The sequence below is a fragment of the Chiloscyllium plagiosum genome, unplaced genomic scaffold (assembly GCF_037043375.1).
Source record: "Chiloscyllium plagiosum isolate Xiang-an unplaced genomic scaffold, Cpla_swu_hap1 HiC_scaffold_28, whole genome shotgun sequence".
In the NCBI taxonomy this organism is placed as follows: domain Eukaryota; kingdom Metazoa; phylum Chordata; class Chondrichthyes; order Orectolobiformes; family Hemiscylliidae; genus Chiloscyllium; species Chiloscyllium plagiosum.
Window position 1 is genome coordinate 28,365,514 of NW_028270166.1, and position 22,383 is coordinate 28,387,896.

The 22,383-nt window shown below is 41.6% G+C and overlaps 1 protein-coding gene across 2 annotated transcripts in view; it reads right to left on the bottom strand.

Moving 5' to 3' along the window:
• zap70 (zeta chain of T cell receptor associated protein kinase 70) overlaps positions 1-22,383 on the bottom strand; it is a 102,626-nt gene that overhangs the window by 48,368 nt on the left and 31,875 nt on the right. For both annotated transcript variants that reach the window (XM_043721105.2, XM_043721106.2), the window contains one exon: positions 9,125-9,583. In XM_043721105.2, the coding sequence (XP_043577040.1) occupies positions 9,125-9,526 (402 nt within the window). In that variant the 5' untranslated portion in view covers positions 9,527-9,583. The remainder of the gene's footprint in view (positions 1-9,124; positions 9,584-22,383) is intronic.

A 22,383-nucleotide genomic window follows, 5' to 3' on the forward strand; every position in this document is an offset into this window, starting at 1 on the left:
AAACTGGGATTATATTCACTGGAATTTAGAAGAATGAGGTGGCATCTTATAGAAACATATAAAATTATGAAGGGAATAGATAAGATAGAAGTAGAGAGGATGTTTCCACTGGCAGGTGAAACTCGGACAAGAGGGCATAGCCTCTAAATTAGGACTGAATTGAAAAGAAACTTCACCCAGAGGGTCGTGAATCTATGAAATTCCCTGCCCAGTGAAGTAGTTGAGGTTTCCTCAGGAAATGTTTTTAAAGCTAAGGTAGATTTTGTTTTGAACAGTAAAAGAATTAGGGGTTATGGTGAGAGGACAGTTAAGTGGAGCTGACTCCATGAAAAGGTCAGCCAGGATCTTATTGAATGGCGGAGCAGGCTCGAATGGCCAGACGGCCTACTCCTGCTCCTCGTTCTTATGTTCTTATGAATAATGACTGGCTTATTAAATGAGCAAATTGAATTAAATTCATTATATTGCAGCAATGTGTAAACAATTCAACATCAAGGAATGTTCTTATGAAGAGAAAAATAAGCCTGGTAGCTGATGGTGTGAATGATTCAGAAGATGATGCTGGCTTGCTCCAGTAAAGGCTTGTTCGTTATTACCAACATCTAAAGATGCTTAAGAGATGTTCTCTGATTTATAGTCCTAGTGTGGGCATGGGCATATTTGCTGACAACTGACTCACTGCCCTTCACCATTGAGAAACCCCACCGTATTGAGTTCCAATCAGTTTGTTCAGAGTTAACAGAGCTTCCCAGCAAACGCAGCTAGAATTACAACAGCAACCACCCAATACACACAAGAGAAGCTGCATTAGGACCCTGTTCAAAATGGCTACAACACACTGCAGCACTCCCGACCTGCAAAGGGAAAAAGAAGAACACCTCTACAGAATCTTCACCAAGAACAGATATCTCTGCAACTTCATCCTCAGATGCCTAACAGACAAACAACGTGACAAGGACATGCCACGACCTAACTCACTAGCCATGCTATTTTGTATAAAAGAGTCTCAGATCCGACAGCCAGAGTCCTCTGACCAGTGGGATTCATGACAGCCCATTAACCGACAGCCATGCTCAGATAACAACTTACCAGGACAAAAGACCTGATACCCATCATGTGCAAAACTAACGTAATTTACAAGATTCCATGCAAAGACTGCATAAACCAATATGTAGGACAAACAGGCAGACAACTAGAAATCCGCATCCACAAGCACCAACTAACCAGTAAATGCCACGACCAGCTGTCCCTAGTAGCCATATACATAGATGATAGGGACCACAAATTCGACTGAGACAATGCAACGATCATAGGACAAGATAAACAGAGGACAGTCAAACAATTCCTAGAAGCATGGCACTCATCCATGGACTCTATCAACAAGCACATAGACCTGGACCCAATACACCGGCCACTAAAACGAACAACCGCAACCGGTAACTGGAAGCAGCAGAAATGGAGCAAGATAAATTCCAGAAGTCACAATACAGCAGCGCTTCCCAGGAGGCTCCAAAGCATTGAGGATTTCACACTGACAGGGGATGAAACTTCTACAAATCAACTTCCCAGTTTGGCGAACATATCCACAACCATGATTCATAGCTCTATGTGACGAAATCCTGTTTCATCAGAGGCTTGACCTTCACAGAGTCCGACAGCAAGAAAGTACGGCCTTTTCTTTCATTCTCATGCAGTTGGAGTTTCAGGGAGAGGGAATCAGGGGTCAGAGAAAAGGGTGAGGAGCGTTGCTATTGAAAGCCACAGCCCTGCCCCTCTTTCCTGTCCCTGATTTGCCCCAGATTGGCGCAAATGTAGGTTTCCCTGAACCAGGCAGGCACTCGGCAAACCAGCCACTTTTCTTACCCACCAGGAAGGCAGGTAATCAAAAACCAAAAGAGCTGCAGGTGTTGGAAATCAGAAACAAAAATGGAAATTGCTGGAAAAAGCTCATCAGGTCTGGCAGCAATCTATGGAGACAAATCAGAGTTAATATTTCAGATCTGGTGACCCTTCCTCAGAACCTCAGGCTGTGGTTGGGTGAAGCCCTTATGTGGCTGATAATTGGCCACGTAAGAGTCTTAATTGATGGAAAATTGAATCACTGGAGTCCATGTGTTGTAGTTTGACCCACAAATCCTTTGGCAAGGAACTTCAGGATTTTGACCCCATGACAGTGAAGCAACAGCAATATAGGTTTAAGTCAGAACTTAGAGTGGCACTTGCAGGTGGTGGTGTATCCATGTATCTGTTTCCATTGTCCTTCTAGATGGAAGTGGTTGTGTGTTTGGAATGTAAGGATCCTTGAGGAATTTTGCAGTGCATTTTGTAGGTATACACACTGCTGCTACTGAATGTCATTAGTGGAGGGACTGAATGTTTGTGGATACGCTGCCAATCATTTGGTGTCCTAGATACTTCTTGAGTATCCATCCAAGGAAGTGGAAAGTATTCCAAGATACTCCTCACATATATCTTGAAGATGGTGAACAAGCTTTGGGTAAACAGGAAGTGAGTTACTCACTGCACTATTCCTGCTCTTGTATCCAGTGTATTTATATGACTAATCCAGTTCAGTTTCTGATCAGGATGTTGTTAGTGGAGGATTCAGTAATGGTAACACCATTTCATGTCAAAGGACAGTGGTTAAATTGTTTCTTATTGCCAGTGGTCATTGCCTGGCATTTGTGTGGCACAAATGTTGCTTGCCATTTTTCAGCCCAAGCCTGGATATTGTCCTACATCTTGCTGCATCTAGATATCAGATAGTCTTCAGTATCTGAGGAGTTGAAAATGATGCTGAGCATTGTGCAATCAAGAGTGAGCATCCCATTTCTAACCTAATGATAGAGGGAAGGTCATTGATGAAGCAACTGAAGATGGTTAGGCCTAGGACACTACCCTGACGAGCTCTAGCAGTGATAACCTGGAGCTGAGCTGATCAACCTCCAACAATCACAACCATCTTCTTCTATGTCAGGTATGACTCCAACCAGCAGTGAGTTTGCCCCCTTGATTCCTATAGATTCCAGTTTTGCTAGGGCTCCTTGGTGCCACACTCGATCAAATGCGGCCTTAACGTCAAGGACTGTCACTCTCAGCTCACCTCTGAAATTTTGCTCTTTTGTCTACAATTGAACCAAGGTTATAATGAAGTCAGGAGCTCAGTGGCCCTGACAGAACCCAAACTGGGTGTCACTGAGCAAGTTATTACTGAGCAGGTGTTGCATGATAGCACTGTTAATGACACCTTTCATCACTTTACTGATAATTAAGGGTAGACTGATGGGATGGTAGATTGGATTTGTCCTGCATTTTGTGTACAGGATGTACTTGGGCAATTTTCCACATTGCCGGGTACATGGCAGTGTTGTAAATGGACTGGAACAACTTGGCTGGAGGTACATCTTCAGTATTATTTAAAGCCTTGTTTAGTGCTGTGTGTCTGTTGGCTCTGTTGGTAGCAATTTTACCTCAGAGTCAAAGGGTTCTTGACTCAAGTACTGTTCCTAGGCCTTGTGTTCGAAAAGCCAGGTGAAATTACAGTGCAGCACTGCACTGTTAGAGCTATTGTCTTTTGGATGTGACATTAAAATGTGGTCTAATTGTTTTCCTGGGTGAATGTAAATAATTCCATGCACTATATCAAAGGTGAGCAGGGAAATTGTCCCCAACAAAGTCAGTATTTATGCTTTACTCAATATTGTAAGAAACAACTTTTATGATCATTAACATACTGCTGTTTGTGGGCATTTGCTGAAGGTACCTGATTGGCGGTAAAGAGCTTTGAAATTTCCAGTGGTCATGAAAGGTTGCTATACAAATGAAAGTCCTTCATTTTTACTTCACAGTAGCATACTTCTTCTTTCCCTCTTTGCAACAAATCTTGTAAACCAACCAGTTTCAATTAGAATACGACAGTTGCATTTATATTGCAATGAGAGTTGAAAAGACTCTCAGACTCTCCTCCCCTCTCTGATCAAGAGTTGTCTTCCTTCTTCATCCTGATGTGAAAGACCTTTCCAGGTACAATACCAGTCGGACCCGGTACATGTTTGCAGTTGTTGTTGCAGTAATGCATGAACATTTAGCAATATGCAACACTGAGCATCGCAATTACAAATAAACATTAAACTGTGAAAAGAGACACTTGTGGTATTTCACATTGTTCTGCCCACAGACTAAGAAAATGAAAATGATTACGAATAGAACATCTGAAGCTTAATGATTATGAAGTATGACTAATAAATTTTCATAGTGTACAATAATTGCTAATGGTCTACTTTTAACAAATATCAGGGAGGAAGGGGACATGCAGAGCTTTAAAATTGGAGCATTATATTGCACTATGTCTATTTAAACTGTGCACTATTCACCATTTTTACAGGTAAGTTTTGGCAAATGAGCTTTTGTCCCTGGAGACAAGACACCTAGTGATATACAAAACACATGCAGAAATATTGATCTCACCAGGAAACTTGCACCACTCAGCAGCAAACCTTGTGGAGGATTGGGGTGATAAGTTTTTTTTTAATCTATAGTTTCCTTCTTAGCCTTGAGCAGCAGGTATACTCCCCCCAAGCACCATGAGGAAACATTGGACTCTCCTATGCTCTCGTCTTCCTACACCCATGGCCACGATTTACAACATCCCCTTCTCTTTAAACTTAAAGGAAATATAAACCCCAACCTTTTACCTTCTCAATCCACTTGTATGACAGCTAGTGACCACCTCTTTGTGTCTCAGCCAAACCACTTCTTGTTCCTATCTGTTGATTGGTCTGCACGTCAATCCCTCCATGTAAGAATCAGATGGGATATGGACCACAATGGCTTAAGAAGGCAGTCACCACCATTTCCCAAGAACATCTAGGGATGGGTAGTAAATACTGGCCCAGCTGTGATGCGCACATCCCATAAATGAATAATCCCTCCGTGCAGCTGGATAATTTAGTTCTTGCTTCACCTCCTTCCTTGGTGCACTTACATACTTAACACACTATTAAAATTGGGTCTTAAAACTGAGCTATCATTTACTTTAAAATCCTATTTTTGAAATTTCAAATTGCACAACTCTGTGTTTGCTTCAGTCAGTCATCAGGGACAGCAGGGTGTGATTGCAAGTGAGGCAAGTAGGGATATCCTGAGTTCAGGAATGGATGAGTCTCAGCTCTTGATCTTGTCCAACAGATATGAGACACTTGCTCCCTGTGTGGTCGAGGTAAAGGCTGTGGGGAGGATGAACCAGCTCACCACGGCACCATGGTGCAGGAAGCCATTCAAGAATGGGGAGTAAAAAGACAAGTGGTAATTCTCTAATTAGGGGGATAGATAGTATCCTTTGCAAGCCGGATCGGGAGCCCTGCATGGCATGTTGCCTGCCCGGTGCCAGGGTACAGGACATCTCTGACCAGCTTGAAAGAATATTGGAGCAGGAGGGGGAGGATACAGATGTTGTGGTCCACGTTGAACTATGAAGGAGGACCTGTTTGAGGATTATCAAGCACTACGAATGAAATTAAGGAGCAGGTCCTCAAGGGTTATAATCGCTGGATTACTACCCGAGCCACATCTGAAGTGATTTAGGGATAAGAAAATTAGGGAATTAAACACGTGGCTTAGGGAGTGGTGTGGGGCATTGGCATCAGTTTTGCAACAGGAGGGATCCGTACTGATGGGATGGTCTCCACTTGAGCAATCTGGAACCAATGTTATAAAGAAAAGGATAAATAAGGTGGCCACTAGGACTTTAAACTAGTGAGTCAGGGGGAAGGGAAGGAGAAAACAACGGGAAGTATGATAGTAAATAAAAGGGTAAGTAGTAGGTTAGCATGTGTGCAGGAGGTTTGACTACAAGGCAGACTGTGAAAGAAGTAAAAAGGAAAGATAACTCAGAAGATATTAATAGAGATGTTGGAAATCATGAGGATATGAAAGCTAGCATAAGGGCACTTTACCTGAATGCTCGTAGCATTCGTAACAAGGTCGATCAGTTAATGGCACAAATCATCACGAACAAATATGCTTTAGTAGCCGTTACGGAGACATGGTTACAGGAGGTCATGACTGGAGTTAAATATCCAGTGGTATCAGACTATTCAGAAGGACAGACAGGAAGGAAAGGGAGGTGGTGTAGCTCTGATATTCAAGGATGACATTTGGGGGGTGGGTTGCTAAGCGATGATGCAAGTTGGATAGAGCATCTGTTGGGTGGAAATTAGAAATTCTAAGAAGAAATGTCACTGATAGGCATAGACTATTGGCCACCAAATAATAACATAACATCGGGGTGAACAATAAACAAAGAAATAACTAATGCCTTTAAATATGGTATGGCAATTAACATAGGGGGATTTTAATCTACATGTCAATTGGTCAAACCTGCTCACTTAAAGTAGCCTTGAGGAGGAGTTCATTGAGTGTATCTGCAATAGTTTTCTTGAACAGTATGAAATGGAACCAACGAGGGAGAGAGCTAGCTATCCTAGATCTGGTCCTGTGGAATGAGACAGGAATAAGTAATGACCTCATTGTTAGGGTTCCTCTTGGAAGGAGCGATAGCAATATGGTTGAATTCAGAATACAGAAGGAGAGTGTGAAGATAAAATCCAATAATAGGGTCCTCAGCTTAAACAAGAAAACTACAATAGGATGAGGGAGGACTTGGCTAAAGCAGACTGGAAACAAAGACTTTATGGTGGAACAGTTGACAAACAGTGGAGGACTTTCAAATCAATTTTTCAAAGTGCTCATCAAAAGTATATTCCAGTGAAAAGGAAGAACTTTAAGTAAAGGTGTAATTTGCCATGGGTGTCTCAGGAAATAAGAGAGACAATTAAATTGGAAGAGAAGGCATACAAAGTGGCCAAGATCAGCAGGAATCTAGAAGACTGGAAAAGCTTTAAAGGTCAACAGAAAGCCACAAAAGAGAAATAAGATAAAACATGAGAAAACACTAGTACAGAATATAAAGACAGGTAGCAAAAGTTTCTGTAAATATATGAAACAAAAAAACATGGCTAAAGTAAAAATTGATTCTTTAGAGCATGAGGAGGGGCATTTGGTCATGGGATATGATGAAATAGCCAAGACATTGAATAGGTATTTTGTGTAAGTCTTCACAGTGGAGGACACTAATAACATGTCAGTAATTAATAAAGAGATGAAGGTAGGTGAGGACCTGGAAACAATCATCATTACGGAAGAGGTAGTGTTGGACAAGGTAATGGAGCTAAGGATAGTCAAGTTTCTGGACCCAGATGGATTGCATCCCAGGATCCTAAAAGAGATGGCGGGAGAAATAGCAAATGGACTTGTGGTAATTTTTCACTATTCACTTGACTCTGGGGCAGTTCTAGCAGATTGGAAAACAGCAAATGTGATGCCATTGTTTAAAAAGGGCAGCAGACAAAAGATGGGGAAATTATAGACCAGTTAGCTCAACTTCTATAGTGGGGAAGATGCTTGAGTGTATTATCAAGGAAGAAATAGCAAGGTATATAGCTAGAAATTGGCCCACTGGGCAGATGCAGTGTGGGTTCACGAAGGGCAGGTCATGCTTAACTGATCTTTTGGAATTCTCTGAAGACATTATGAGTGAGGTGGACAACAGGCACCTAGTAGATGTGGTACACCTAGATTTCCAAAAGGCCTTCGACAAGGTGCTGCCCAAGAGGCTGCTGCATAAGATGAAGTTGCATGGTGTTACAGGTAAAGTATTAGCATGGATAGCAGATTGGTTGACTAACAGGAAGCAAAGAATGGGGCTAGATGAGTGTTATTCTGGCTAACACTCAGTAACTAGTGGTGTGCCTCAGGAACAATATTATTCACAATTTACATGGAGGATTTGGAGCTGGGGATCACGTGTAGTATGTCAAAGTTTGCACATAACGCTTAGATAAGTGACAGAGCAAAGTGTGCAGAGGACTGTAAAACTTTGCAGAGGAACATAGATACTTTAAGTGAGTGGGCAAAGGTCTGGCAGATGGAATACAATGTTAATGAATGTGAAGTCAGCTATTTTGGTCGCATTAACAGTAAAAAGGACTATTATTTGAATGGCAAAAATTGGCAGCATGCTGTTATGCAGAGGGACCTGAGTGTCTTTGTGTATGAATCGCAGAAGGTTGGTTTGCAGGTACAACAGGTAATTGGGGTGGCAAATAGAATTGCTAAAGGGTTTGAGTTTAAAAGCAGAGACGTTATGTTGCAGCTGTATAGGATGCTGGTGAGGTCACACCTGGAGTACTACTTGCAGTTTTGGTCTCCTTACTTGAGAAGTGATGTACTGGCATGAGAGGGGGTACAGAGGAGGTTCATTAGATTGATTCCGGAGATGAGGAGAGACTGAGTAGACTGGGATTATATTCATTGGATTTAAGAAAAATGAGGGGTGATCTTATAAAAACATATAAAATTATGAAGGGAATAGATAAGATAGATGCTGGGAAGCTGTTTCCACTGGCAGGTGAAACTAGGACAAGAGGGCATAGCCTCAAAATTAGGGGGAGCAGATTTACGACTGAATTGAGAAGGAACCTCTTCACCAGAGGGTTCTCTGGAATTCCCTGCCCAATGAAGTAGTTGACGTTACTTCAGTAATTGGTTTTAAAGTTAAGAGAGATAATGTTTTGAACAGTAAAGGAATTAAGGGTCACAGTGAATGGGCGGATAAGTGGAGCTGAGGCCACGGAAAGATCAGTCATGATCTTATTGAATGATGGAGAAGGCTCAAGAGGCAAGACGGCCTACTCCTGTTCCTCATTCTTATGTTCTCACGCTCTGACAGTTAGTTTGTTACATGAACACACAAGGCTTGAACACTGCACCAACTTCTCACCTTTTGTATCAGGCACTTTGAAATTTGATCAATGTTGTGGATGTTGTCCTGACTAGCTTCCGGGTCAGTCTTAACGGTAGCTTACAACCAGAATCTGATTATCATTTTGCATAATTTGTGGATTTTCAAGTTCTGGCTTTCATTTCTTGTGTTTACTTGCTGCGCATTTAACTTATTTATTGCATTGCACATTCTTTCCATTAGTCATTCTTAATCCAAGTTATAGCCTGAAAGTGAGAACAGTTCAAACCTAATAGAATCTGTAAATTCTACTTCAATAATTACCTCAAGATTCCAAGTCTGGCGAGCATACTCTCGAAGCATGTGTTCTCTAATGCTGTCAAAAACTCCAGGCTTAGGCTCAACACCAGTTGGTCGAAGGCAGGGTTTCAGAAGTACACAGCAAAGTCCATCCGCATCTCGAGAGTAATATGCACAGAGCTCTTCAGGGCCACAGTGAGATTTACCACCAGCAATGGCATAAGTTCCATTTAGCTGACGTTCAATTGAGTAATGAAAGACCTTCATTTCATAGACAACTGATAAAACATAACCTCCAAGATTTCGCAGGCATAGGCGCAACAGGAAGAGACCATTAGACATCCCTCCCATCTTTAGGTATTCATCAGCTTCAGAACGGGATATGCTGCCATAAAAAAATGGCAGGTTGCAAGCAACGTCACGCATGGTCACGAGGTTTTCTTGCTTTAGTTCAGCGCTTCTCTGTCTCTGGACCTCTTGTACCTGAAAAAAAATAGGATCAGTATGCAAAGGAAAAGTTCAGCAGAACACAATTTAGATTTATTTTAGATAGATTTCGACATCTGAATTTCGAATAACATTATAAACAATGCAAGAATGAGAACCATTTTAAGGTAATTAAAAAGCAAAAGTAGATTTCAAAACTTTTGGAAGTGGCCATTGACTGCCATCATTTTAACATAATAAAGAGATCATTTCCTCTTTTCAACCTCACCCTCTGCCTGAATCCTTTCTTGACTAATATTAGCCAGACAGTTGCTGAAGTAAGCTTCACCTTACAAGATTGCCTAAATTACTGTGGTTCAGGCCATCACTCTGGGGCGATCATTATGCTGAGTAAACGGTGGCTTCCTTGCAAGTTTCAATTTTTTGACATTACCCATGCGCTTTGCTCTTTCAGATCCTTCATTTCAAATCTATTAAAAACTTGTGTTGAAATCTGACAACCATTGGGTTCTTGATACAAGTAACCAGCCATTTTACGTCAATGAGTTTAAACATTGAGAGCTCTGTGGGCTGTTTGACAAGGGGCTGATCACTTCCAAGCTTGTACTCACACTGCTAGGGTCATGAATTGATAATCAAGGGAGGGAACCCAAGATAATTATTGTGTCGGCTCAGTTTTTGGGTAGACTTGACAAATAATGGACAGATTACTGAGATTAAACATTTTCGTATGAAGAGTGTATCGATATGTTGTGATATCCAGAAAGTGAATTAAATTGTGTTTGAACCAATTATGCCACTTCAGTTTTATAAATAACTTGCTTAAATTTATTTGTTTTTGTTCAGAGAGAAGTACATTACTTTAAATCTTCGTCTACCTCTGATGAATTCGGTTGAGATAATGAATAATCTCTACTTAGGTCATACAACCCTGACCAAGTGAGTGATGAATTTCTGATTTTGACAATCTCTTCAGGGAACTAGCTGGGCCTTGTTTAGTATTTTCCTTCAGAAATGTACATTTGTTTAGTTGGCATTTCGGTCTGTTGTGCTCATAAAATGGAACACTTATTTTCAAAATTTTATTGTTCAAGATATATTTCCATCTGTTGTGATTTTACTTTGTTATAAAGTGAAGAGAGTTGAATTAGTTCCCCTTCATGGTTGGCCACAACAATGATATCACAGTGCCAGACATACAAATGCAGTTATCCAAAGTCAACTGTATAATTACAATGTTTAAAAGGCATCTGATGTGTATATGAAGAGGAAGGGTTAGAGGGTTATGGGCCAAATGCTGGCAAATGGCACTAGTTCAGATTGGGATGTCTGGTTGGAATGGGTGAGTTGGTCTGAAGGGTCTGTTTCCATGTTAAATGACTCTATAAGTTCCCCAGACACGCGCAGAATCAAGGACAGAAATCCAACTCCACCTGAAGGTCTTTGACAATAACAACTCCAGCCCCAAACCTTGGTTGAAGGCCTGAAAGGCATAAGTCAAACTTTTTCAGAGCCGCTGCGCCTTGATTTCCGCTCTACTCAGATGCTCCAATCTGAGCTGGGCCTAAAACTTAACATCCAACTTCCAAATCCAACTGCACCAGAGCAAGCTTGCAACTGGACTGTGTCAGCTGTTGGAAAATGAATAGAAGCTAAGACAGAGGGAGGAAGGCAGTCACTTAACTTCCTGCAGAATATTTGTATTTTTTGAGATATGTTTTGTCTGGTGCTCCAGCCCATGCTTTGAGGGTACTCTATGTTTTAATATTGAGTCACTGTAGACCCTTCCACCAAATCCTGAAGACTGGAATATAACAGGTGGATCCTCTTTCTTTCTCGTTTATGCAATGTAGGACGTTGCTGGTAAAGACAGCAATTGTTACAGTCTAATCTTAATTGCATTAAATGGGAAGGGCAGATAATCAACTACATTTCTGTGGATCTGCTGTTACATGTAGGCCAGGTGAGAACAGTAGATTTTCTTCCTAGAAGGATATCAGTGAACCAGATGGGTTTCTTTTTAAGAATAATTGATTCATGATCATCAGTATTAATGCAATGTTTCAGTTCCAAATGTTTTTTCTTTAATTTAAATTCTACCAGCTGTCATGTGTGAGATTTGAACCCATATCATCACAGCATTAACCTGAGACTCAGGATTATTACTCCTGTGACATTACCAATAGACTCCAAACTCTCTTAAACAGCATTGGGAAAGGTACACAGAAAGCCTTGATCCAACTGACATAAGGACATTTCACTTTGCCAAGACTACCATTTGGCAGAAATAGGTATGACAGCATGCCTGAACACATGCTCATTCACATAGCCTGCTCATTTACTCAGAAACATTTGGACCATCACATTGCAACTGAACTAAATTCATCTCCGAGGTCAGTCTCATATTTATATCTTCCATTTCTCCAAGTTAGACAAGTAGTTGAGCTACAATACTAATGGTGTCAGTGTGCAGTTAAAATATTTAATTGTCCCTGACCTTGGGAAATGGGCTGGAATCTCGGAAACAAAAACATGGGATTCAGATTGTAGTTAGACTACAGAAAAAAGTGAAAGCAGCTGTTGTCTGCTCACTCATTGAAAAAATACAGCTGGAGGCAAATTGAACCTGAGGGTCACCACAACTCAGGCAAGGAGCAAAGTTGAGAGGTGGGACTTTCTCAGTGACAGGAAATGAACCTGGACTGTTGATGTCAGCTTGCATCATAAACCAGCCATCCAGCCAAATGAGCTAACTGACCACCAAAACCACTGTAATTATGTTACAAAGTGAACCTCTTTGCATTGACACTCCAGTTGTAATTACATTTGTAATGTAATGTACTCTTAAATGAATTTGTATTCACATGTACAATTTAAATTGCCATTAACTAGCCTCCAGGGCACCAATGAAGTAATCATAGTATAAATAGAAAGCAGGCATTTTCAGCATTGTTACCAAGTAGGGTAACGAAATGTCTGGAAATGAACCTTCCAGCTCAGTGAGCAAACCTACATCCAAAAGTAATCACTTCTGTTTTGATGATGGTTCTCTCTAAATAATCTAGCTCTGTATCAACCAAGGTCGGAAGGACAAAGGAAAATGTCATCCTTACTTTTTCCAAAATACACATTACTAATATGAACAGTCATTACAACCTCTGCTCTTTAATCAAAAAGCAGAATATTGCAGCTGCTGGAAATCTGAAAAAAAAAACAGAAAATGCTGAAAATGTTTAGCAGGTCAGGCAGCTTTCATTGATCTTTCATCAAAACTGAAATGTTTCTCTGTTTTTCTCTCTCCACAGAAGATGCCTGACCTGTTAAATGTGTTCAGCATTTTCTGTTTTATTTCCATTAATCCTCCCCTTTTACAAGTGTTGTTTTCTGGACATAATTATTTTCTGTACCTTATATTTCTTCTCAAAATTGTAGTAAATGTTTATATCCACACTTTCAGTTTGGAGGATTGAGATGATTTGTCAATGATTACCATTAATGTGTCTCACAATTTAGTGTCAAGGATATATATGCAAAGAAATGAAACACCTTTACCTTTGGAAGATTATTTATTAGATTCTTTCTTACTATTCCTGGTATTTACAAGAATAAATAATTCCATTAATTGATCTTTTTAAGATGAAGAGAAAGTACGAACTAGCGTGGTAGGTCGATTTGATGTCGTCATGTGTAACAGTATCCTGATAGCTGCACAAAGTGGTGACTTTCAGCAATCATGCAATCTTCATTGGGACAAACATACTTTTTAATTAACGTATTTCCAAATCAGAAGGTTCTTCATTAGAGCTTATCAGCACATGTGAAAGTGCTTATAAGTGGGGATAACATTACCACGTGTCAGCAGGAAACCAAGAAAAGAACTGATCTTTGATAGTTAGAATGTGACAATTGGTTTCCTGAGAGGTCTGTACTGGAACCTCAGCAATGACTTAAATGAAAAGTTAAAGTTGCCATGATCCTACCAGAACATAGGGCTGCTCTCTCATTAACCTGAGAGTCACCACAACTGAGGTGAGAGGAAACGTTGAGAAGGAGAGTCCTTCACAGTAACCTCAGACAGTGCGGGAATACTTAGATACTGAGAAGCTTAGGCAAAGAAATAGGGAGTGATTATGTGCTTATTTGCTGATAATGATCAGTTAAAAGGAATAGTAAATTGTGTAGATTGGAACAAAAGAACATAGACTCAATGAATAGACAGAACTCTGAGAGTTGAAGTTCAATGTGAAGAAGTGTGACCTCAACCACTTTGGATTTGAGAACAACCAATTATATTTTGTCTTCAGTTATATGAAATTAGGAGCTGTGAAAGGAGCAGAGGAATTTAGGTGTCCATATACACAAACCACTAAAAGCCGGTGATCAGACACAGGTAATCAAAATAATTGATGAAAACATCAGCCTTTATCTCAATAACCTTGAACTCAAAGGTCAGAAAAGTTTTCAGTTCATGACAGTGACTTGATCAGGTCTTATCTGAAAGATGATATACACCAAGTTTCAAGCAACAAATCCCAGAAAAGATAAATGTCTTTGATTTACATTAATTCACCAATACCATAGAAGGACTCAAAACTTTAAATTATGAGTACAGTTCACCTGATGTTGCTTTGTTATCTCTTAAATTTAGAAATGTAAAAGCATAATTTAACCAAGGTGTTAAAGGATTTTACACAATTAATAAAGCGGAACTATTTCCTCTGATGGGAGATCTCGAAGAGGAGAACAGAATTTTAAAATTACAGCTAAACGATTTTACAGTGAAAACAGAAGCATTGTTCTCACAAAAAGGGTAATGGAATATTGGAACTAATTTCTCTGAAGTGCTGTGGACTCTTGAAATTTTTTAACACCAGTCATGATAGACTTTTATTACATCAGCATATTTAGAGATATCCAAGGATAAAGGAGTTGAGGTAAAAAAAGTTATGTCCTATTTGAGTAGCAGTGCAGACTCAGGGCATTGAATGGTCTACTCCTGCTCCAAAATCCTTTGCCGCAGACAGACAAATTAGGATCAAATATACTATGCCTGATATGCATTAATTTAGGTGTGACTGTCTACTAAAACTAGAGGAGGGACAGGAATGGTTGTTGCAGATTCCAGGATTTAGATGTTTCAGTAAGAACAGAGAAGATGGTAAAAAAGGAGGGGTGGGTGGCATTGTTAATCAAGTATAGTATTACAGCAGTTGAGATAACATTTAAGGACTCATCCACTGAGGTTAGAAACAGGAAAGGAGCGGTCACTCTGTTGAGAGTTTTCTATAGGCCTCCAAATTCTCCAGGGATGTAGAGAAAAGGATAGCAAAGATGATTCTCGATAAGAGCGAGAGTAACAGGGTAGTTGTTATGGGGGACTTTAACTTCCCCAGTATTGACTGGGAATACTATATTTCAAGTAGTTTAGATGGGTCAGTTTTTGTTCAATGTGTGCAGGAGGGTTTTCTGATACAGTATGTAGGCAGGCTAACAAGAGGCAATGCCATATTGGATTTGGTACTGGGGAATTAACCCTGCCAGGTATTAGATTTGGAGGTAGGTGAGCACTTTGGTGATAGTGAGCACAATTCAGTTATGCTTATAATAGCAATAGACAAAGATAGGTATATAATGCAGGGGAAGAGGCATAACTGGGGGAAAGGCAATTATGGTGCAATTAGGCAAGATTTAGGATGGATAGAATGGGGAAAGAAACTGCAGGTGATGGACACACTTGAAATATGGAGCTTATTCAAAGAACAGGTACTGTGGGTCTTTGTTAAGTGTATGCCGATCAGGCAGGGAGGCAGTTGTCGAGAGAGGGAGCCATGGTTTACTAAAAAAGTGGAAGCTCTTATCAAGAGGATTAAGAAGTCTTATGTGAGGATGAGGCATGAAGGTGCAGTTAGGGGGCTTGAGAGTTATACATTAGCCAAAAAAGATCTAAAGGGAGGGCTAAGAAGAGCCAGGAGTGGACACGAGAAGTTGTTGGCAGATAGGATCATGAAAACCCTAAGGTCTTCTATAGGTATATCAGGAACAAAAGAATGACTAGAGTAAGATTAGGACCAATCAAAGATAGTAGTAGGAAGTTGTGTGTGGAATCCGAGGACATAGGGGAAGCGCTTAATGAATACTGTTCATCAATATTCACATTGGAAAAGGGCAATGTTAGTGAGAATACAGAGATACAGGCTAGTGGATTAAAGGGGATTGCGGTTGACAAAGAGGAGGTGTTAGCAATTTTGGAATATCTGAAAATAGATAAGACCCCTGGGCCAGATTGGATTTATCCTCAGATTCTCTGGGAAGCCAAGGAGGAGATGCAGAGCCTTTGGTTTTGATCTTTATGTCATCATTGTTGACAGGATTAGTGCCAGAAGACTGGAGGATAGCAAATGTTCCCTTGTTCATGAAGGGGAGTTGGGACAACCTGGTAATTATAGGCCAGTGAGCCTTACTTCGGTTATGGGTAAAGTGTTGGAAAAGGTTATAAGAGATAGGATTTATAATCATCTGGAAAGGAATAATTTGATTGGGGATAGTCAACATGGTTTTGTGAAGGGTATGTCATGCCTCAATTACCTTATTAACCTTCAAGAAGGTGACAAAACAGGTGGATGAAGGAAAAGCGGTTGATGTGGTGTATGTGGATTTCAGTAAGGCAGTTGATAAGGTTCCACACGGTAGACTATTACACAAAATACAGAGTTTCGGGATTTAATGTGATTTAGCGGTTTGGATCAGAAATTAGCTAACTGAAAGAAGACAGAGTGTGGTGGTTGATGGGAAATGTTCATCTTGGAGCTTAGTTGCCAGTGGTGTGCCGCAAGGATCTGTTTTGGGGACACTGGTGTTTGTCATTTTTATAAATGATCTGGATGTGGGCGTAGAAGGATGGATTAGGAAATTTGCGGATGACACTAAGGTAGGCAGAGTTGTGGATAGTGCCAAAGGATGTCATGAGTTACAGAGGGACATAGATAAGATGCAGAGCTGGGCTGAGAAGTGGCAAATGGAGTTTAATGCGGTAATGTGTGAGATAGTTCACTTCGGAAGAAGTAACAGGAATGCAGAGTACTGGGCTAATAGTAAAATTCTTGGCAATGTAGATGAACAGAGAGATCTCGGTATCCAGGTATATAAATCCCTGAAAGTTGCCACCCAGGTTGAGAGGGTATTAAGAAGGTGTATAGTGTGTTGGTGTTAATTGTAGGGGGATTAAGCTTCGAAGCCATGAGGTCATGTTTCAGCTGTACAAGACACTGATAAGGCCGCACCTGGAGTACTGCGTACAGTTCTGGTCATTGTATTATATGAAGGAAGTGGAAGCTTTGGAAAAGGTTCAGAGAATTACTAGGATGTTGTCTGGTATGGAAGGAAGGTCTTACAAGGAAAGACTGAGGGAACTGAGACTGTTTTCATTGAAGAGAAGAAGACTGATAGGTGACTTAATTGATACGAATAAGATAATCAGAAGGTTAGATAGGGTAGACAGTGAGAGTCTTTTTCCTTGGATGATGAAGGCTAACGGGAGGGGACATAGCTTTAAATTGAGGGGTGATAGATTTAGGACAGATATCAGGGATGCCACCACCAGACACATATTTCCCTTCCCTTCCTTGACAGCATTCTACAGGGACCATTCCCTTCAGGGCACCCTGGTCCACGCCTCTTCCACTTCCAAAGTCTCCCTGCAGCCTCACGGCACTTTTCTATGCAGTCACCATTTACCCATTTGCCTCCTCCCTCCTAACTATCCAAGGCCCCAGCACACTTTCCAGGTGACCAGCAATTTACCTGCACTTCACTCAATCTAGTCTATTGTATTTGTTGCTCACGAAATGGTCTGTCTAAATTGGGGTGACAAAACACGACTAGGGACAAAACACTTTGCAGGACACTTATGTTCTGTCTGCAAAAATTACCCTGTTTCTCACTTTAACACACCACCCTGTTCCCTGGTCAACATTTCTGTATCAGCCCTGCTTCAGTACTCCAGTGAGGGTCAGTGCAAGTTGGAAGAACAGCATCTCACTTTCCTCTTGGGCACCCTGCAGCCTTCAAGACTTAATATTAAGTTTAATAATTTTAGAGCCTGGACACGTTCTTCCACGTCCTATACCCAGCGACACACCACAGGCCCTGTCACAACATGGACTGCTTTCAGAACAGTCAACACTTTTGTACCTACAAATGATCTCTATTATGAACGTTCCTTTATCCTGACATTCTAACATCCATCCCTTTGTCTACCTAACCACCATTCTCTCGGTCAGGGTCCCATCTCCATATATCTGTTCACTCTTTTACCACCCACAGCTCTGTCTTCAGCATATATACCAACCTTTTCCTCGCTATAATCAGTTCTGAAGAAATCAGAATTGACAGTCAGTGGACTCAAACTGTTACCTCTGTTTTCTGTCCACAGATGATAGCAGACTTGCTAAGTTTATCATGTAATTTCTGTTTTTGTTTCAAAAATTATCAAGTTTTGAGGCAATGAGTTTAGATGGAAACACCATTTCAATTGCTTCTATTTCAATTCGCTTGCAACAGAAGGGAGAGGATCTTTTTGACTGAACTAAGTGGAGATGCCTCTCTCTCTCACTCACTCTATCGTCCAAGAAGAAACGGTTTCTGGAGACTATGTGGATTTTAAAACAATTAGAGTACTGAGAAATAGAAGGATAATTGCAATATTCACTATTGCTGATGTTCCAGGGCACTGAAGTAGGGGAATTAGGGTATTCGGTGGTTGCTGGGATCGTCTCAGATGTGGGACAGTGGTCCTCCACTGAAGCAGGGATAGGAGGACAGTGGAGTGAAGAGAGAGGACAGGGAATGGGATGGTCTTTTCAGTTCCTGGCTAAGCAGAGGTCCGTATGGTGTGTTGTGCGGATGTTCCGGCTGAGTGGTGTTGCTTCAGGTGTCGGGGAATTGGAATGAGATGTTAGGGGTGATTAGCTCGCTGCCTTGATAAAGACACCCTATCCAAACCACAGTAGCATAGTGAGTTTCCAACTGATATGAGTAAACAGAGCAGAACAGCAGCAGACCAGAGAGTGTTTGGGAACAAAGGATAAGACATGAACGGGTGACCACATAAGCGAACAGACACCACGTGCTGGAAACTGATTAGTAAGTGTGTAATGTACAGCGATTTGATGAAATTAACTGTACAATAGATTTGATGTAATTAGCCACATAGTTAATGGTTAGCTTGTAGACTCATGTGATTTCCATGTAAAAGTGTATAAAGGTAATGTTGCATGGGTATTCTGCAGAGTGAACTCAATTGTCCTGTGTGATGATCTTGAATTCCTCTCATTACTGCAATTGATTGTTCATTGAATAAACCACAGTTCCTGCTGAATTCCCGGTGCTCTCAGAGTCTTCTTACCTCGTAGACTTAGACCACTCCAACAGCACAAACTAAACAACCGTGGTCTCAGGTTAAAACCCTATATCTCAGGGACACTCGAAGGACTTTAGACTGTCTATTCCTTTCATCTTCCTTTTGTACCTGAGAACATGAAAACCCAAAAGCTTGCTATCTTATCTTTTTCTCGTAATATTCTTTGCAGGGTCAACAGCTAATAACTCTGGCCTTTCCTTCACTCACAAAATGCTGTAGTTGGCTTCCTGCTGACATGGTAGAAATTAGTTAACCTCATTTTAATTGGAGAGAAGTGTAGCCTCATTCTAAACAGGACAAAACGTTTTGTTGCAGCCAATGAAGGAGGTTCAAAAGACAGGAAGAAATTCAGCTGACCTTACTGCTTACAATAGTACTGAGCACAGGAGATATGGAAGCAGATGTTCAAAAGCTTTGCCAAGGGGCTAAGTTTTAAGAAGTGCTCAGAGGAAGAAAGAGAGATAGAGGTGTGTCTCTTTAGGCATGTGAATTCCAGAGTTGTCAAAGATGGAGTGATTTAAGTTGTGGATATACAAGATGCCAGAGTCAGAAGAACACAGAAGATCAGGGTCACTTTTGTGGACAGAACATTAGAATAGATCTTGAAGGGTCCCGAGGATGGAGGTAACTATAGAGAAAAGGAAAGAATGAAAATATGGATTGATTTGAAAGCAATTATGAAAATATTAAAATTTAATTGTTTTTGGACTGGAAGCCAATGCATATCAGTGAGTCCAAAAACGATAGGTAAACAAGAATTGGTGTGGGCTAGGATACAAGCAGCAGAGGTTTGGATGAGTTCAAGTTTATGCAGGGTGGAATAATTGGAGGTTAGCCAGGGGAGATTTGGAATAGTCACATAGAGAGTAACAAAGATTTGGATGAGGTAAACATCAGAAATTGGACTGTAACAGGTACGTAGAGATCTACAGAGGAACCTCAATTATCCAAATACCAATTATCCGAAAATCGGATTATCTGACGGTGATCTTGAGGTCCCCTGAGAAACATTACAAGAAAGACGTCTTTCCAGCAGTGATTGCGTCTTTTGTTTACAGTGATTAAACAGGCACCGTCTCCAAATGACTGACCTCCCGCCCTTTCTCTCTCCTCACACTTTCCCTGAAGATCTACAGAGGAGTGCATCCTAACAATGCGCCCCCCCCCCCCACCACACACCCGTTCCCCAGATAAACTCTCCAACACATTGTCCTGTACAGGGCAAACGTAGAACCTGTCAAAAAGCTTCAGTAAAAAGCTGTCTGTGTGTGTGTGCTATTTGGAGACTTAACCCTCGAAGGCAGCAGTCTTATTGTTAGTGTCCAGTTGGGCTGCCCCGGAGAGCGGGCGGGGGCAGTGCTGGGTGGGGATGGGGGCGGAGGTGCAGTGTTGGGGGCGGGGGCAGTTTTGGGGGGACGAGGGGCAGTGCTGAACGGGGTTTGGGGGGGCGGGGTTGGCACAGGGGCGGTGTTGGACGGTGTTGGGGGCGGGGGCAGAGGGAGCTGCTGCATGGATTGGGGGCGGGGCGGTGTTGGGAGGGGGGGAGCTGCTGCCCGGGTTGGGGCAGCGGAGGTGTTGGGGGCGGGCGAGGTGCTACACGGGTTGGAGCAGGGGTGGTGTGTGGTGCGGGGGGAGGATACGGACAGGGTCGAGGGCGGGGAGGTAGTGTTGGGGGTGGGGCCTCGTGCGCTGTGTGCTGCTGCAGTCTCCTGAACAAGGAGCAGACTTAAGAACCTCCGAGCCCCAGAGGAAAAGCATTTAATCGATTAACCGAGTAATCAATTATCCGAACAAAGCAGTGCCCGCCCATCACGTTCGGATAAGTGAGGTTCCCCTGTATAATGTGATGGAATTGAACATGGAAGGAGAGGACATGATTGGGTTAGGAGAGCAACTGAAGGGAGATATATATATTAACTGCTCAGGCAGCCAACAACCTTTGAGGCAGTTTACCTTGGGGTTAGAGGAAGGGAGGGATGCAGCAGAAACAGGTGAATAGATGGTCTCAATCTTAGTGAGAAAGAAATCCATGAGATTCTCACACTTGTTGTTGGAGGGAAGGGTGGAGGAGATAGGGAGAAAAAAAATCATTGAAATGAATTTCAGTGGAGAGGAGAAGCTAAGAGTTACTGTTGGATTCCAAAAAACTTCTGGAATAGTGAGCAGTTTGGTCAGTGGAGAGCAGGACCGGATGGTATTTGATATGGTCCAGTCATGTCAGGTTTAAAATATCAACAAAGCTTAGCAGCTAACTGTCAGTCATCATTGACTGGTGCATTCTTTATGGCAATGCCTCTTCCAATCACAGTCCACTTGCCAATAGCACTTTCTTTTCAAGCAGTATAAATGTGGTTTTCCTTTAACTTTAGTATTTCATTTGAATTTTCATATTAAGTTCTCGATGAAAAGCTTCGATAAAATGTGATTTTTTTTCAGGATTACAGTTATTTCCCCCGTACCCATGGGAGATACTTTCCAAGACCTACCAGAGAAGCCTGAAACCGCAGATAGGAGCGAACCCATTCACTTAAATGGGAAATTTAGCTTCTTGGTAACCCCCTCATCCCCAGTTCTGGGATGTTCCCTGTAATATGTTTGGGCTGCGGTAAACCGCCAGAAACCATGGAAAACTATTCCATGGATACGGAGGTCGCCGGTACTCACATTACTTGTTGATCAAAGGAAGCTGGCCAATTTGTTTCTGATACTAAGCCAGAATCATTTAGATATATAATTGCAATATCACCACCCTGTTCAAATTCAAACTTTGCTGTGACCATTGGAAGAATGGAATAAGAAAATCTTAGAATCCCAACAGTGTGGAAGCAGGCCATTTGGCCCATCAAGTCCACACTGATCCTGTGAAGAGCATTCCACCCAGACTCCACCACTCCCATCCCTGTAACACTGCATTTCCTTTGACTAACCTACTTAGCCTGCACATCCCTGGACATTATGGGGAATTTAGCATGGCCAATGCACCAACACCAAACATCTTTGGTCTATGGAAGGAAATGGGAGCACACAAAAGAAACCCATGCTGCAAACTCTACACAGCCGATCACCTGAGGATGGAATCGAGCTTGAGTCCCTGGTGCTAAGAGGCAGCAGTGCTAACCATGAACCATCATCTCTCCTAATGCTTACAAAACTCAACTAATTTCCCTTCTCTTAGTAGCTGTTTTTTTCATTGGCCTCGTGTTTTACTCCTGGGACTGCAGTATGACTGGTGACTTTCAGTGAAAGAGACTGCTTATAATCTTACAGGATGCCATTGAGGATAGATGGCCTGTCTTTTGGATAGGAAGAATTACACCCAAAACATTGACTGCTCCACCTCCTGATGCTGCCTTGCTTGTTGTGTTCTTCCAGCCTCCAACCTGCCTTTTGGATAGCCAGAAAGAGAAGAAGGTGGGAA